This window comes from Acipenser ruthenus, chromosome 23 (genome assembly GCF_902713425.1).
Source record: "Acipenser ruthenus chromosome 23, fAciRut3.2 maternal haplotype, whole genome shotgun sequence".
Classification (NCBI taxonomy): domain Eukaryota; kingdom Metazoa; phylum Chordata; class Actinopteri; order Acipenseriformes; family Acipenseridae; genus Acipenser; species Acipenser ruthenus.
Window position 1 is genome coordinate 29,414,654 of NC_081211.1, and position 18,281 is coordinate 29,432,934.

At 44.4% G+C, this 18,281-nt stretch overlaps 1 protein-coding gene across 6 annotated transcripts in view; it reads left to right on the forward strand.

The window, feature by feature from the left end:
* Positions 1-18,281, forward strand: part of LOC117431735 (protein FAM13B-like) — a 36,971-nt gene that overhangs the window by 2,385 nt on the left and 16,305 nt on the right. For 4 of the 6 annotated variants that reach the window (XM_058997195.1, XM_058997197.1, XM_058997200.1 and 1 more), the window contains exons 1-7: positions 1,219-1,541; positions 7,627-7,790; positions 9,074-9,256; positions 10,257-10,469; positions 10,837-11,014; positions 11,479-11,623; positions 15,664-15,770. In XM_058997195.1, the coding sequence (XP_058853178.1) occupies positions 7,715-7,790; positions 9,074-9,256; positions 10,257-10,469; positions 10,837-11,014; positions 11,479-11,623; positions 15,664-15,770 (902 nt within the window). In that variant the 5' untranslated portion in view covers positions 1,219-1,541; positions 7,627-7,714. Of the gene's footprint in view, positions 1-1,218; positions 1,542-7,626; positions 7,791-9,073; positions 9,257-10,256; positions 10,470-10,836; positions 11,015-11,478; positions 11,624-15,663; positions 15,771-18,281 lie in introns of those variants that run through there. The other 2 variants (XM_058997199.1, XM_058997196.1) reach the window with 2 other exon arrangements.

Below are 18,281 nucleotides of genomic sequence, written 5' to 3' on the forward strand. Positions count from 1 at the left end.
GCGAACCAGCCACATAGGAGCAAAAGAAGAAATCTTGCCTTGTCATGCAGAAACCCCATCATCTCTTAACAGTACTGAGGACAAAGGAAGTGCTTATTCATTCTAAATAAGGAGTCTTCTAGATAAGGTCACACACTGCTCTGTTCTTCAAAACAGCCATGAACCCTGTGCTTACATAACAGTATCTTTTTGCATCACATTGCTTTGTATCTGACTCATGTCTCTCAGGCCTCTTGCACACGCCCAGCACTCCCATTAGTTCTGTAAAGTGAAACCGCCAGTGCCGGAGGAGAACCAGTCACGTACTGGGAACTATGGGATTCTGAAAGTGTCCTGTAATAGACGTGTAGTTCGTTTTCAAAGTAAACACTTTAATAACAATAAAAAAACACAGGGCTCGATTTCAAATTCTCATTTTAACTTTGAAAAATGAAGTTACCGAACCAGAAAAAAAAACAACTCTGACATGTCATTTTTGAGCATAGAAAGGGGCTTAAGATATTATTTTTATATATTCATTTTAAAACTCTAATTGCTGTTTTCTTATTATTTGTTTCAGACCAAAATGCACTGTTGACGATTAGGAGTAAATAGCTGTTTCATTGGACACTTGAGAATAATAACATATATGCAGTACTTTAAAACAGATGTAAACTAACACAAACAACCTGTGTGTGTGTGTGTGTGTGTATTCCTGTTAGAAAATGTGTCAAAAGTGAATAAACCCACGTGATATTGTATTTAGTAGGCATCCTGTAACTTGCGAAATGTTTTTTGAGTTTACTGCAGTCCCTGAACTCCTAGCATGAGCACATCAATACAGCATGTGTTGACACTTCACATGCCACACGTACTGACTAGTGGGGTCCTTCTGTCGCCATGACATCCATACACCACGTATTGCTGTGCCTTTGATATGAAATTAGTATGGAAGAACATTTTACGAGTTTGCGTACTGTAACTGAAAAAAAGACAGTCAGATCCCAACGCCCAATCGTGTTGTTTTTGTAATGGTTTTGCGCCTGGTCTGACCGTGTTGTGTCCCTGTGTGAATAGAATATTCTGGAAATGATCAAAAGGGAGGTAGCCCCTGGTTTAACACACTCGCACGCCTTCTTCAGCCCTGCCCTGCACCGTGCAGTACCACTGACGGCTGGTGTCGGGTTAGGTTAATAAATTAAATAAATAAATAAATAAATAAACTGGGCGAAGAGGAAGTTGCTGTGGGTTTGTGCGCTTGAGCAGGGGGGGAAGGAGAGGCGGGGGGACCGGATTTAGCAGATTTTCTCCGGGTTGGTGGGTGTGTGAGATCTTCCATCAGTTGCATCGAACAGTAAACAGCATCTCCGAAACTGGGATAACAAAAAAAGAAAAGAAAGCCGCTGCTCTTGTCTGGTCCGTTGTGTTTTTTGTTCATTGGACGTCTCAGACTCCGGTGATAGATACATGATAAAAGGAAGCAGTAGTGTCACTTCACCGATTCCATCGCGTTATTAACACACTGAATGGTTGCTGTTCGGGATTGCATTGGGTTTAAACCGGTAGGTGCATTCTTAAATTGTTAACCTGTTTATTATACTGCTGGAAGTCATGCATAGTTTCAGCTTGCGTTTTGTTTTTTTTGGCGACGGCTTTCCAATGCACCATGGAAACGGTTCTGTGTCTGTGTGTGTAGATTGACTTAAATCGTTTCACCGAGAAAGAGTGAATAAATTAGCGCTGTAATCACTCGATGGGTGTATTTTATTTATTCGTTGTGTTACAGTTCGTCCAGACCGACCCTGTACTGGTTTATGTTGGTGAAAAACAAGGAGTTTCTCAGCCCTCTGTTTTTTGGTTTCGTTTACTGTCGCTAGCTCGGGCGCTCGCGTACACACAGCAGTACGTCAGGATTTCAGTTTCAATCCGTGTAAAATATAGACTGTATGTATATTTATTCAAGTCATAAGTTGTTGGGTTTTTTTTTTTTAAATCTTAATAAGACAACGATTGAAGCCAGTTTAGAATATATATATATATATATATATATATATATATATATATATATATATATATATATATATATATATATACACGCGCACACACATACATATGACAATGTATTAATTGTTACACGTTATCTGTTTATGAAAACAACAAATACACGTTTAATAATTATATTTATGAACTCTACGTTGTCCGAATTGCGCTCTGTATCATTTGGGTTATTATTATTATTATTATTATTATTATTATTATTATTATTATTATTATTATTTTTTTTTTTTAAAGCGTACTTATTTTTAGGTCGTGGCTGCATACTGTTAGTTCATTCGGTGCTATGCGAGTTAGGGCGCCGGGTTCAAACCGTGTCAAGTGTAAACCTGGACGGGACAAACGCATAAGCGGTCCCGTAGCCAGCTGCGATCTGCGCGCTGTGTTGCGGGTACAGTACTGTCTGCATATGAAGTAGCAGCTGTACTGTGTGCAAAATGGCTAGCACGGGGGTGGGGTGCAAACACGGATCCGTATTCTGTCAAGATACCAAAAAAAAAAAGAAATACTGGGATGTTTGTCGCAAAAGACAGTGCAGTTGATCCGAGTTTATTTTCGGTGTACCGATTCAAAAACGTGTTGAGAATCGCATGTGAACTTGCAGCTAAACTAGCGCTTCCTAATACTGCCGTTTGCAAAATGCAGGGCATGTACAGTGTAGAGGCATGTATGATCTGTAAGAGAGATCAGTAAAGTAAGTCTTGGTCAGCTCTGGCGCATTGTTTCCCTTCCATTGTACGCACAGAATATGCCCGTGCACGGTGCTGTCCTTCAGCAGACATTTTAGCAGACTGTATCCGCAGAACAGATGGAATGGCTGTATATTATCAGAAACACGATCTCATTCATAATCAGTTACAATAGACTCCAGTAGAATCAACACACGTTGATGCACGGTGTGGAGGGTATGATTGATTCACCATAGTTAACCCTTCAGCCTCCCCTATCTAGAGTAACAGCAAAAACATGTTTTTAACCGTTTTGATCCTGGGTTAACCTGCTTGCCTACTTCTGTTTCTATGTCTGTTATATTGCAGTCTGCATATAGCACTGAACCCTGTTATATTGCATTCTGCATGTAGCACTGAACCCCCGTTATATTGCATTCTGCATGTAGCACTGAACCCTGTTATATTGCAGTCTGCATGTAGCACTGAACCCCTGTTATATTGCATTCTGCATATAGCACTGAACCCCTGTTATATTGCATTCTGCATATAGCACTGAACCCTGTTATATTGCATTCTGCATATAGCACTGAACCCCTGTTATATTGCGTTCTGCATATAGCACTGAACCCTGTTATATTGCATTCTGCATGTAGCACTGAACCCTGTTATATTGCAGTCTGCATGTAGCACTGAACCCTGTTATATTGCAGTCTGCATATAGCACTGAACCCCTCTTTTGTTTGAGTGGAACTAGCGGGAATCAGAAAGCACACTGTACGAAGGTCAGCACTACAAGCTGAGATGTATCTTCAGTAACAGCAGATCCTGGAGCAGTGATCTCTATTTTAAAAAAGGGTTGAAGGGTTCAGCTGGGGGCGGGGCGGCTGTAGGTCCAGCGATGACGTCATGAGCAGGGTTTGCTTTATCTTTTCCTCCCTGAGTAAGTCTGTCCCTTTGCTGTGTCCCATTCTTTAGAAAGCATCCACTCTGACACCATTTACCTGCAAGATCAGTCCGTCCTTTGATCATCACTGGACTTGAAGTATAACGTTTCATTGATTTGTTTTTTTATTAGGTCAGCCCCCTGTTCCAAATGTTGGTGGGCATTGGGGCTGCTGGCTATCTGGGCATTGGGGCTGCTGGCTGTCTGGGCATTGGGGCTGCTGGCTATCTGGGCATTTTTGCATTTCTTCGCCGCTCCCGAGTCAGTGCGGGGGTGGTAGCGATGAGCTGAGCCTAAAAATAATTGGCGATTCTAAATTGGGAGAAAATGATAAACAATTGCCGACTATTAAATTTTTAAAAAATTACGTATTGTACGTATTGGGGACGGTGAAGCTATTCAAAAAGAAAGTTGTGCGTTTGTACTTGAAGACATTTCTAAGGCAGATCGTCTTTAAACCCTTGTTGTAAATGTAAAAGTTGGGGGAGGTAGAAAATGTTCAAACTAAAGCCCTCTGCAGTGTAAGCTGCTCTGCTCTCTCTGCACAGAGGTGCACATTTGTGTCGTGATGCAGCTGGTTGGTTCACACTCCGCTTCACACTTTGACCCAGCGTGGTATTTTAGGGGGCTTTGGTGTGGATATACATAGAACAGCAGAGCAGGAACTGAATCAAGATCAGAAGCAAAAAGAAGGTGTTTTCAAGTCTCTATTGCATCTATGAATACGTATTCATACAAATCCCAGAAACGTATTGTGGTGTTTTAAATAAAAAGCAGTGAGGCTGGAGTGACAATCTGGGGGAAGCAGGTTACGAGATTCCTGATTGAAATTTGTAACGTTTATTGCAGGGAGGAGTTTATAGCTTGCGGAAGGTTTGCTCAGGGTTGCTGTCTTGATAAACACAGAGATGCTGTACCCTGTGTAGATCACTGTTAAAGCCAGACTATTTTCACAAGCTTATTTAAATTGGACTGCGCTAGCTTGCTCTCGTTTAAATCCCATTCTTTATTGCATTACCTGTTGTCAAGCTCCTGATATCGCGGCAAACTAGTACTGCCTGTCCTCTTGCAAGCATTCTGCCAGTGGAAACAGCACTCGAAACATGCAGAGCAGACAAGGTCAGCTCGCTGAAGCTAATGCTTAAACCTGATTCCCTTTTTGGTTTTGGTTTTCTTCAAACCTGCTAGTACAGTAGGTAGATTTGTAAAAAGCAGTGCTCTTGTAAGGGAGGGGGAAATCTATTCCAGTTGTAATCGTTTTGTAAAATGATTGAACTCTGTACAGAAACTTCCGTTTGCAGAGATGAGTGTACGTTTTGTTTCTGCCATTTGTAAGCTACATGACATTTGGCCTACTGTAAGTCTTACTGTTGAAGAAAAGCCTCTGCGTGTTCTCATGGAAACGGATGTGTGCCCTTGAAACATGCTGACCTTGTCCTCTGTGGATTATGAATCGTCCCCAGCTGTCTCTTTGATGGGGATTGTGCTTCTGCAGACCCTGCTGCAGCTAGTCTCCTATCTGTCTCAACACACTGGGGTGTTAAAGCTGTCGATTAAACCTGTGCTGTACTGGGCCTCTGACATGCTGTCAAACTGGGACGACTGAGTATCATTGCTCCTGCCCTCGTTTTCAGTAAGCATCTCCATGGCATTGTCAAAGCTGTGTCGAGCGGCCGCAGTTCTGAGTATTCAGAAACGTGTTCAGCGTTTTGAAAAACATGGTTTTGATGAATGCTGTTTTTGTTTGCCTTGTTCCTTCAGTGGAATTAGCAAAGCGATCCTGCTCATGTGAAATCAGGAAAGCACAGCAGGACCCAGTTAAACCGGAAGGCTGTTGTTTCTGCAGGAATTTGTTCACAGATCTTCAAAAAGCTGCCTCAGAAGGAAGGCAGGTGTCTTGGTTTTTATTATTTTTTTTAATTATTTTTTTTTTGGATGAGAGCTGTTGATTAAGAAGTTCTGTATTAGGAAATTTCCACATTGATGATGATTATGGAGACATTAAGAAAAATGCCAAGTGTTTCCACTGAAGAGTCTGGCATGGTTTGGAAATATGCACGCTACCCATTCAGACTGATTCCAGATAATGTACCCATGGAATCAGGATCGTTGTTGGTTCTTGTTTCTTCAGTCCTAATGTGTTGTGTGTGTTTTCAACAAGGACTTATCTATTACTTTGAACCAAGCAGTGACAAGAGAGCTAATTTGCATAATCTTAAAGTAATGCAAAAACCAGAAGTGTCACCAAGAGCATGAATCAGACTGGTGTAGTGCTGCTTTGCAATGGCTTTCATTTTCATGCATTTAATAAGAGTGGAATTCACTTTACTGTGAAGTAGATCTGTGGCGAGGCCCTCTGTTTTGTATATCTCGCAGTATGACTCGACTGGATTTGCCACAATGAACACAGCCGTACTGTACAGGAAGGGAAAGCTGTCGAATTCACAACAGAGCTCAGACTTTCATTATTACTTGCAAAATGAGGTCTCCACCAATTGGTTTCAATGGTAAACTTCTTCCTTTTTTTTTTTTTTTCACAATTAAAACAAAAACCAATAATATCTTGATGCACTTTGATCAAATACTAGATGTAAACACAAATGTAAAATATAAAGACGACTATAAATGTAAATACTAAATCTACTTTTCCTTTCGAAAGGACGGTAGTTTAAACTGTAAGCAATTGTTTACAAAGAAGGGTTTTCAAACATTTCATGTATAAAATACAGATTTTGAGCCTTAGTTTGGAACTAGCCCCTTGCCGAAAAATCAACCAAGTAGAAAACTTGGCTTGTGAGTCTCTCTCCCTGCTTGTTGGACACAGTGTCGTTCTGTGTTCCAGTCCCGTCTCTCTCCCTGCTTGTTGGACACAGTGTCGTTCTGTGTTCCAGTCCTGTCTCTCTTCCTGCTTGTTGGACACAGTGTCGTTCTGTGTTCCAGTCCCGTCTCTCTCCCTGCTTGTTGGACACAGTGTCGTTCTGTGTTCCAGTCCCGTCTCTCTTCCTGCTTGTTGGACACAGTGTCGTTCTGTGTTCCAGTCCTGTCTCTGTCCCTGCTTGTTGGACACAGTGTCGTTCTGTGTTCCAGTCCCATTCCCAGCTCCAGAACAATGCAGCCAGTATCTGCCTGAATTCGATAGTGTAAAAGTGAGGATTAAGTCAGTGTTCTCTACAGAATGCAAACACTCAAAGCTGTCATTGAGGATGAGATAAGGGCTGGATTAATGTACTCTGGTTAAGTAGCAGCGGGGATGAAATGGCAGGACAGCAATGTCTACTGTCATTACAGTCACCTTTTAATGTGAGTTGCAAGACTGGAGAGAGCAGCTTTGACCTATTATTTATTTATTTATTTATTTTAAAGAAGTCGGAGGCTTAAGATTCCAAATTGGCAATTCAGTGTAGGATTCCTGCTAATGACATCGGAGAAGACGTTTGAATCTGATTAATTCATTGAACACTTATTAAAAGCAGGTCAACCAAATCCACCGTCCTTCATTACTTGTACAGTTACCAGGTGACCGAGGGTCACATGATCCGGACTCATGTGCTCCACAGAGGGAGACCTTGTGATCCAGTCCAGCAGGCCAGCGCTATGCTCTCTAGGTGCTTGCCTGCTGTACAGCACTTGATCACTGCATTGTTTCTGTTTCTGCTGAAACGGACACACTTTTTCATGTGTGTTTGGGCTTCATAAAGATTGAGCAGTGGAGCTCAGTAAGAGATGCCTGTGGTGAATAGAATGATTGTACAAAACCAGTCACCCTAATGGTGAAACCGTGCTTTTCTTTTGTGTTCCAGCATCGTTACAGAAAAGCCATTATTATTATTATTATTATTATTATTATTATTTTTATTTTTTTTCTGATACCATTTTAAACACATTTTGTAATAAATCTTGCAGCTGTTTTAAGAGCACAGGCTTAGTTTGTCACTGTTGACCGACACAAGCGCATCCTTTCTTCTTCATCTTTTTCAGCTTAACAACTGAAGTCCTGATCAGGATTTGCTCTTCTTCAATGAGGAACTACAGGCTCATCTTCTGCCACAACCTGAAGCAGCCTTAGATGAGCAAAGAATGCCTATTCACTGAGAGTGACTGGAGTAGACAAGCTGAACATTTGGGTGTCTGTGTGCTCAAAGGTATGTTCCCTGTTCCTTTACACCCACCCCCCCCACACACACACACCCCACACCCCCTGATAGAAATGGGATAGAAATAGCAGGTTTTATCAGATGCATCATTTAACAGAGGAAGACCCAGTCTCAACTCATTCAGTTCAGACTCATTACAAGCCTCTAAATGAGATGTGTGGCTTGTTTATTTTCTGGTTTCGTAACTATTGGGTGCTTTCCAGTTATACTGGACTAGTGCAATAGCAATACGAATGTGCCAGTGCTGCTGCTTACACTCCTGACAATTGCTCAACCAATTGCACCCTGACTGCCTTATTCCAAGCAACTACCAGTGGTTAAGTGCAAACCTGGTCATTCTATTCCCCAGTCCCAGCCGCTAGAGTCTGTGCGTGTCACACGCTGGCTGAGCACCGTTTGTGTGGTTTAGTTTCTGTAATGAATTGCACAGCTTGATCTCGTCCAGGGTTGACAGGAACCGATAGGGAAACTGATGGCAGGGTAAAGAGGGCTTTCACTGTCCAGCATTAATGAAGAGGAGAGGGGTTTGTTTTGTTTGTTTTTCCAGTAAAGGATTGATTCTCTGCTGTTTTTGATCTGAGGGCCTATGGTCAAGTGAGCTGTGTAATCTACTGCAGCTCTTGAGCATGCTGTGTGAGAGCCCTGTGCTCTACACAGCTTTGCAATTGAGAGCTACGCTTTGTGTTCTCGAGCACTTGTAATGTGTTTGTAAGCAGGGCTGACACTGACTGCTGCTGTGGATAGAGTGCTGTGTGTCCGGCATGCCACCCAGTGATCCTGGGTAGATCATTTACACGCTTCATTTAGAAGCACTAGCAAGACTTGCACTAGGCTGTTAATGTATGTTTGGAATTGTAGTTTCACACTGTTCAGAAGCTGGCCTTGCAGTCCTATTAGCCAGCCCTTCATTGATTTGCATTTTGTTTAGATTATGTTTAATGTGATTTTACAGAGACCCTCCTTATTCCTGATCAATTTAACCTAAACATGTGGTGTAATTGAAAATGTACAAATCTTTGAATTTGTTGACCGCTGAATGATAGCTGTTCTATGAACAGGGTGGGGAAGTTGCATGGGCCATTCCAAGTGAAACAATAGCTTTGTTACGCACCTGCTACACCGCGCTCTTTTTCATCTTGTGGTGGTGTTGTACCCGCATGCAGCTAAAGCAGAAGCATTGCTCAGACAGCTTTGCTATGCTGACACCTGGTACCACACTACCAATGTAGTAAGTCGTGTCTGTTAAAGTGGGGTGTGTGCTCCTCCTCCAGAAGGAAACAGCCTTGCTGTGGAAGCTATGAGGAAGAGCCTCTCCCCTGCCCTCAGCACCTGCGACTCCCTCAGCACGGCCAGGGTATTTGGAGTTCCCCTCGAGGAGCTGCAGCAGGACGGGCAGCCTGGACAGGAGGTCCCCGTCCTGGTGAAACGCATCGTCGAGTACATCGAAGAGCACGGTGAGTGCACCATCAGAACCGTTCGCACGGCTCCGAGCAGCACGGCTCCGAGCACTCAGAGTAAGTGTTCTAGGCTAAAAAAATCCAGTTCCCTCATCCTTGGTCTTCATAGCTCATTCATTTAAGCCCTGGGATTAGTCTGCCTGGGAGTATTGCACCTTAGGATAAAACCCCACGATTAACGCAGAAAGGGCTGGACCTGACCACTGTAGGTGTGCCCAGAAAGCAGTGAGAACGTGCAGCTTTTCCTCTGTCCTGTACATTGCAGAGCCGTGCGATTTGCTTCGTTGTTACCAGTGGAATCGCTCCCCTGTCTGTGTGCTTCAGGGCTGTGTACTTTACTATAAACTTGCTTCATTAGGGTTATTTGCTGTCAAAAGAACATTAATCCCCAAATCCTTGCAATTTATTTCAAATGAATGCTTAAGGGGGTAACCTAACAAGCTGCATTTCAGTTGCAGTTCAGAAATGCTTTAATAATCATTCTGGGATGTGCTCATATTCAACAGATATGTTACTAGCATAACTAGTATCAACAATGGGTCTTTTAGGAGATAAGACACACCTTGGCTCGCCTTGTTCAGAAAAAGATTGCATGCAGACAATTTGGAGGAACTTTGCAGAACACTAATTAAACAAACAAAGAAACGCCAAAAAAAAAAACAACACTACAGCATCCGGCCCTTTCAGCGTTAATGCACTTCCTTTTCAGATCCTGCTTTCACAGTTGGAATTAATTTGGTGGTCTCGTCCTGCTACTGAAAATTGAAGCACAGTTTGGACTGATTAAATATGGGGTCCTTCCAGCAAGGCTTGAAGTGCGTTGGCTGAGCTTCTGTATTAATGTGCTGTTAATCTGATGGAATGGATTGCTTGTGCAGCACCTCTGCTGTGTGAGGCTGGTGTGCTTGGAGTGGGCACTGAGACCAGGTATTTGGTGCAGGTAGTGGAGTGGTGGCCGATGGAGTCATGCCCCCCCCCCCCTTCTGTCTCTCCGCAGGGGGCTTGGACCTGGAGGGCCTGTTCCTGGTGAACGGGAATGCGGAGCGAGTGGAGTGGCTGCGGCAGCGCTATGAGAGCGGGGAGGAGGTCGATCTGGAGAAGGAGGCGGACCTGGCCTCTGCCGTCAGTCTGCTCCGACTGTTCCTTCAGGAGCTCCCCGAGCCCATCATCCCAGCCGCCCTGCAGGCTCACATCCTGCAGCTGTATCAAGGTACTGAGCAGAGCACCATGCCCAGGGGAATCTATCACAGTCTCACACTGTCACACTCGCTAGCTCTTCACCTGTATCAAGGTTCTGTGCAGAGCACAACAGCGACCCCCTCCATCACACAGCTCTACCAAGGTACTCCGTCCTCACACCTTTCCCATTCTACTGGAGACCCTAAAGGTGGTCTCCACACACAAATCTTGTATTGGCTGATTACCAGCCACGGTCCCCTGGCACCTACAGATTTTTTTTATGCCCTGGAGCTTGGACAGCCTTGTATCTAATGTATTTATTTTCTTATCTGTTTGTGTAGTTTGCTGAATAATATGAAGGAGGTTTAAAGGTTAACTTTGTCTTTGGTGTTTGTCAGACTTCAGCACGGAGGAGGAGCAGTCCAGAAACATGAAGTACTTCCTGCAGCAGCTCCCGCAGGCCAACTACAGCCTGCTTCGCTTCCTGTGCCGCTTCCTGTGCAGCGTGGCGTCGCTGCAGGAGGAGAGCTGGAGCGCGGGCGCCCTCGCCGCTGTCTTCGGACCCGACGTCTTCCAGTGAGCCGGCTCCTCTGTTTTTTCATCACTTGACAGCAGCTCTGGAAATTGATTTTACTTTTCTAAAATGCCCTTTTCTGAACAAAGTACCTCCCGGTAGGGCTGTGAATATGAGCAAGCATTGCCCACATTCACACCTCGGAATCACAGTGGTTGAAACATTTGGACATGGGCTTGAGTGAGTCCAGCGTGGCACTTTTTAAGTCAGTGATCAAAAAGATGGCATTAGCTGTAATTCACAGTGCATGATTACTGTTCAGTGATGATAACAAATCTGTTGAGCGCGTGATGAAAGTGATCTGTGGAGACTTTCTCCTCGAGGGGGGGGGGGGACTGGTTTGCTTGTTTTTATTTCCGTTAACAATGTTTGCTTTTGGTCCTTGTTTAAGAAAGAGCGGTTCACTCTGACTCATGCGTTAGACGTGGGAGAAGCCAGCCTGTCATTTTTCCCATTGTTGCCGCAGCATCGATACGGAAGTGGAGGACCTGAAGGAACAGGAATCAGTCGGCAGGATCTTGGCTGACCTGCTGGAGAATCAGGAGGACTTGTTTGATTGTGAAGAGGAGGATTTCTCCACTACCAACGACTACAGCTCCGTCACGGGACAAGTAAGAACTGTCTCTCTGAGCCGCGCTCACATTCTACAAGCCACGGGGCTTCTTGCATGGATGACAACGTCGTCTTTTTTTTTCTTTCCACCCAAACTGCTTGACCGTTTAATACATGTCTGTGATAGAATACTTTACTTGGAGGTTTCGGCCAGATAAGAAAAGGAAAGCTAAGCAGTCAGAAAATGGAGGTAGGGTGATTGAAATGATTTGTGTTATATTTCCAATACGAGACCTGGGTCATGCTGCTATTGACCTCAACAATAAGTCCAGACTAACTGTGTCTCTTAACATTATCAGCTTGCAAACTTTTTTCACAAATCCCTTCCCAAAATGCAAAGGTTTTTTGCCTTGGGATGTTTAAAAACATTTACCATTGCCTTGCTGGCTTCATCCTGGGCATGTTCACAGGCAAAGCTCCCACGTCTATTTTTTAGCAGTTTGTTGTGTTAGAGGTTGTTGTTGATGAGAAAGCTTCCCAGGCAGGCAGGCAGGCAGACCTACACGATCAGTTACAACCTTGCTAAATGGTAATAATTTGAGCAGAGCCTGTATGTGTGAGCAGTGGTTGCATTGTGAATGGTAATAATTCTCTCCAGCAGACACATGACCCTGTTTTGCATGCACGTGTTTGTGGGGGCAGGTGTCCTCTGTCCAGCACAGTAAAGGAATTCTAGCGATGTGCTGGAGTGCCAGTCAGCCTTGCTAAAGCAAGTGGCATTTCTGTGTGAGATGGCCATGGCATGCGTGTGCATGTGCACTTTTCCTTTCGTGCCTGGAATATTGAAAATAGCTGGATGGGGGGTGGTAGTTTTGGACACTTAATAAATATATTTTTAATTGAAACGGTTTCAGTTCATTGGTTTATGTGAGGGGAAAATGGCATCCTTATATGAGGTCACCATGCATTTGTCTCTTCCATATGTCCCCATATACAGCCTGGATGAGGTTTTTTTTATGAGGTTGCTGTGCATGAGAGGTTTAAACGTGACCATGCACTGTAGTGGTGACTGTGCATCGGATTCCCCTGCAGCTTCACTGTTCTGCCCCCAGTTCTCCCCCTGCTTTACCCTGGCCCTGTTTGTTCTTCTATGGATCTCATGTACTCCTGCTGCAGGCCTGGCTCCAGTAGTTTCATTATTACTGCATTGATTGCAGGGGGTTGCTAAGCATTGAGAGCCATGTCACCGGAAGAGACGAGCTGTAGAAATACCTGCTGCTATTATTGCACCTGGGTGTGAATGTGGAGGACGTGGCACCAAATAAGGAGACTGGCCAGGTCACTTATTGCAAAACACAGTTGCTGGGGTGACGGGTGTTTGCTTTCTGTTAATAAACTACCTGCAATTACTTGAAACGGTTAAACAGGTAAACAGCAAAACATTCTCAGTCAAGTGGAAGAGTTGTGAAAGGCTTATAGTCCGTTTTGGGGTGGGGTTGCTAGAATGTTACCTTACCTAGAGTACAAATAAACAGCATCACTACACTTCTGAGAACCTGCCATGGACACACTTGTAGTTACTGTCCCAGTAAAGCAATCCTTTCCTGGGCACAGCTTAACCTTCTCGTGCTGAGAAACTCTGATGAGAACCGTACCAGACCTGCTCAGCAGCTCCAGAGCTCCCTTTACCCAGGAAACTGACGATGGGGGATTCTGGAAAGACACATCCCTTCCAGAGCCACAACACACTCAGTAGTGCTGAATTAAGGGAATACCAGAAGAAATGGAATAAGTTCAGTGACAAACATTTAGACTACAAGTCTTCCTCGGTGTCTTCAAATGCACATTCACACACGGCGCTGTCACTTTAAACTAACAGAAGCATGAAGTAAGCCAGTCTGTGCAGTAACAGCTGTGCATCCGGATATGAATAATTAGAGCACGGTAGGATTATGTACCACCCCCCTGCGTTTCCACAGCATCTCTCCACAAAGCCGTGCTGTTTTGCTTTCATTCTTGCGTAGATGCAAGGGAAGTGATCTGTCTTTTTTTATTTTCATATGCAAACCTCGGGAAAGGTTTTCTCTCGCTGCCCTTTAGCCGAGTCTCATTTCCATTTGGGCGTATGTACAAGCCGCTCCTCAGTAAACACATGCTGCACCTGTAAGACCGCTGTGTGTTGAAGCCATGACCGATCGGTGCCGGCCCTTGCTGTGCGGTAAAGCCGTTGCTCCAGCGCTGTTGCGCGCCGTGGCTGACTGGTCAGGGCAGCTCCAGCTCAAGCCCTTTCAGTTTTGCATAAGTCCAGTATTTGAATGGCGCTCTGCATACCTTCCCTGATGCCCTTTGCCATTAGTAGTGTCTGTGATTAGTTGCATTGCCCCCTGGTGGTCTGCTGTGCGGATAGCCTTTTCCAGGCTAAAATGAGTGCAGTTTTTTCCCCCAATGACTTTTAAAAAATGTGACTGCAGACAGAAACCTTCCAGTGTTTGAGTACAGGAATCTATGACTGGTATCTATAATAAGGTTTTTGTGTCAGCTTTACATAACCACGGTATCCAGTTACATCAGCTGTGTTAAGCATGGAAGTAGCAGCTCCTCTGCCGAACAAAAAACCCATTTGCAGCTCAGAATTTATATTTATACTTTTCATATGGCCTCAGGAAGAAAGCTGTGATACTGTTCTTCAGTTCACAAGGGCTTTTTCTAGGGAGAAACACAGACACAGATGAGCTTTGTTTTGCTGGTGGCGTTTTAGTTTGGTTTTTCACATGGGGAAAGTTGTGCTATCAGTGTAGTTGTTGTGTCTGTTGTACAGTATTTGATGTGGCTGTGGTATTTGCTGTGCCTGGCTGCTGACTCGGGGGTTGCATGCAGTGAATATGCTTCCTTCCCAAGGGGAATTCTCTCCCATGATATCAATAGGAGCGCTGGGTATAGAGATCAGTTAATGAGAGGTGCTGTGTCTAGAGGGGAGAACGTCCTGTACACATTCAGAAGTCCCTGGCATTGCTAATTGGCTTCCCTGTTAGAGAGTGTGTCTGTCCAGCTCCCATTGTTACCCACAGTAAAGCAAGGCCAGGGTAAGCCTCTGAAGCAACATGCTGGCCCTTCCTGGATCCAAGCCAGTCACCAGTGGATTCTCTGAGATTTATTCCGAGTCTGAGCCGTGTTCGTCTGCATACGTGATGAGCCATGGGCTCCTTAATCCAATCCGGCAATATTCAGCTGGTTTCCATGGCTACACACCATGTCGGTGCAGCTGGCATACAGAGGGGGGCTAGTCTGACTAGTGGCTGAGAAAAATGAATGTCTAGACAGAAGTATTCTTTAAACTTGGCACCCAGGAGTTCTTTCCATTGAGGAGGAAAAGGAGTAGATTGTCAGGACCCTGCATGCACTTTGTGTTGTGTATTTGGGTTTATGGTAAGCCATGTAAATGAATAATCCCCAAGATGATGATTTTTCAACTAAGCAGCCCTCAGCACTACCTGATTGTGACTGCCGAGGCCTGTCTTGTGTAGTCTTGCCTGTGTCTCGGTAGTTAACTACAGTTTAGTATGTTGAGCGCAACTGCAAAGTCGTTCACTTCATAAATCTGTAATCTGTGTTTCCTTTACTGCAGCAAAGAAGAAAGCCGCCAGTGTATGTCTTTGTGGAAGTCAGAGTTACAGCATTTAAATCGTAAAAGACAGATTGTGTTTTACTTTAATAGAGTGAACTGTAAACTGATCTCATAACTCTGCACCTTTAGTGGGAACTCTGCTAATAGACCTCTGCACTGAAGGGCAATGCATAAGGAGTTAAACAGGTTAAATATGCATTCAAACTTCGTGTGTAACTTGCCATATGTGTAGAAGAAGCCCCAGAGAAGCCATTAACATGGAGACACCCCTGTTTATGTATAGTTTTGTTCTGTAGCTGCTGTGTGTCAGATTGCTCTTTGCAAGCGCATCCATGCTAGGTGTACTTGCCGTGAGCCTCAGTAGAAACTGTTTCTTGTAATCTGTGACCCAAAAGGGATGTGACAGTTCACCGGGGCTGAGGGTACCTCTCCATTCCCGGGCCCTGCCTGACTGGCTGTCTGTGTCCCCTGCAGATCACGGAGCTGCTGGACGATGAGAAGCTGGAGCAATGTGAGGATCTACCCCAGGACAGTGAGGACAGCCCGGAGGAATCCCAGAACGAGGACTCCGCCTCGTCCAGGTAAACGAGCCCCTCCCTCCTCCTCGCACCCAGGGCTTTCATTCCACTGCTCGCGCTTCTCCTGCTTCCTCTGCAGCCATTGCCACTAAATCAAAAAGGAGATGTAAGCAGCAACAGCAGCAAGGCTTTTGAGATTTTGTAAAGTGCACAATAACATGACGATCCGTTTAGTATTCAGGGTTTGTTTATACTGTAGAACTGAAATCTTACTTTACCTTTTAAAAGTCACTGATTCAGGTCACATACATAAGTCTGTTGCAGTTGCACAGAGGAATGTTGGCATCAAGGATTATCCATATGAGCTTGATAAGGGTTCAGGGACCTGCAGTTACTGCAGCGCAAATAAAAACCGAAGGCAATGGTAAATAACGCTATCTGTGTAACCAAGTTACTTTCTATTTAGATAGGATTGAGAGGGGTTAGCATGCACTGTTTACAAATATCAATGTACTTTGGAATGTGAAATATCTAGAAGCAAGACTTGTTTCACTTACCCCTCTGATTCAAAGTGAAGCAGCTGAGATAAGCGAGGTCTGATGGGGTTTGTACAGGATGTGCTCCAGCTTTGCATTGAGATACACCAGCGCATTCGCAGTGTGTACGTTGTGATTATATTGTTTGTTCAGGAACGCTGCTGGGTCTCTTCCAAAAGCAATCGTCCATGTGGTGGTTTATTTAAGATTTGTGTTTGTGGTTTCTTTTTTTTTATTTTTGCACATACCATTAATTATATTAAAAACACATTTCTAAAGGACAGAGTGGGGTCCTTACATGTGTGTCTTAATACTGTGGACTGCTTTTAACTTAGCACAGCTCAGCACTAAGTTACTGTACAGATGGGCAACTCGGGTAACTACAGGTAATTGTTTACTGTGAACACAGTTCTGAGGGGAGTTCTATTTCCTAAACCAGATTAGCGGAGTGTGGCTTGGAGTGGAGATCTCTTTCCTAGACGTGCTGTTACAATTCATTTTGCCTTCCTTATACCATATGGTGCCACTTGCAGATATTAAGCTCAGGTCTCTATCTGAGTTGTTTTTCATACTGCACGGGACTCCCATCCTCCGCTTCTGCTTCTCCTGATGGGTTTGTCCTGGCCCAGTTACTCTCTGAGGATTAAGAGGATAAAGTGTATTCATCTGTAATCCACAAAGAAGAAACACACACACACACAGGCACACAGGTATTAGCAGGCAGATCTGAAAGCTATGCAGTAAGATTGGCAGACATGAGCCTGTTTCAGGTAGGGACACAAAGGGTCTGGATTTCATGATGTGCCTCTGTGCAGCTGCAGTAAAAACACACCAGCGGACAGTTAATCCGCTTTGGGTAAACTCCCAATTTCTGATGCATTGAACAATCTCACGACTGGGGACCCTGTTCCTACTCTGTGACTGGAGCGGAGAAGTGTTCAAATCACAGCAGAGGGGCTGGATCTCGCTAGGAGAACGCCCGGCTGTATCATTTGCTTTCGGATGCTATTCCGGTAGAGCACACACCAGGAAGGGGAGCTGTGTCTCTCAGCCACTTTGTGCCTCTGTTGCAACAAAAACATTCGCTGTTTAGCAATGAAAGTCGGCAGGATGAGTGACCAAATAATGGGCAGTACAAGCCAGGCTCCTCGAATGCAGCAGCATAAAGAACGGCACAGCGGCTGTTCACAGGGACACATGGCTCCGCTTGATTGACGTGCCCTTCAGGTTGGTACAGCAGGAGCACTTCAGAGTGGCCAAGTGATTGTTTTCATAACTACCAGGGGGGGGGAGGCAGCTGTTGCTGGATTCAGTCTTGGCTGTCCGAACCGTCTGCTTTTCGTTGGAGGATTTTCTAGGGTCTTAAGATCTCGGATTGCAGGGAACTTGAGGGAGATCCACTTGTGAAAGTTACACTTCGTATATATATTTAGAAACATGTTCAGCACTTTCAAAAGCTGATGTGTTTTTAATTCCAGAACTAGGTGCTCGGCCAGTCAAACCAGCCTTCAGACGTACACGTGATACTGACCTTGAGTCCTGCAGTAAGCCAAGTTAGCACGGCTCCTTACTAAACCTTTGCTGGCGATTTGGTGGAAACTTGAGCCTTGGAAAGATGATACAGGAATTGAAAGCAAGCTGTCACTGGTCAAAAATAATGTAGTTAAGCATGTTCCCAAATAACTTGACAGCCAATGAGCCAGTGGCCTGTCCCTGCTGTGTACATTCTAAAACATCACGAATCAGTCGACACACTGCTTTCCATGCAAGCCCAGGATGTACAAATCAGCTTGGGCTTGCTATTCGTCTCATACCCTGTGGTTATTCTCCTATTTTATTGCACTTCAGACAATCCAATAGGGGCTCTTCTGCTCATCTCAACACAAGCCCTTTTATATATACAGTAGAAGTAATTAGAAGTATGTGCCATTATAAAAATAAATAATGAATTAATAGTAAAGGTCAGCTGCTGTTTCTTCTTTCACACACTGTAGTGTATAGTACACTAAGAAAGAGAGGGAGATAAGATATTTATTAA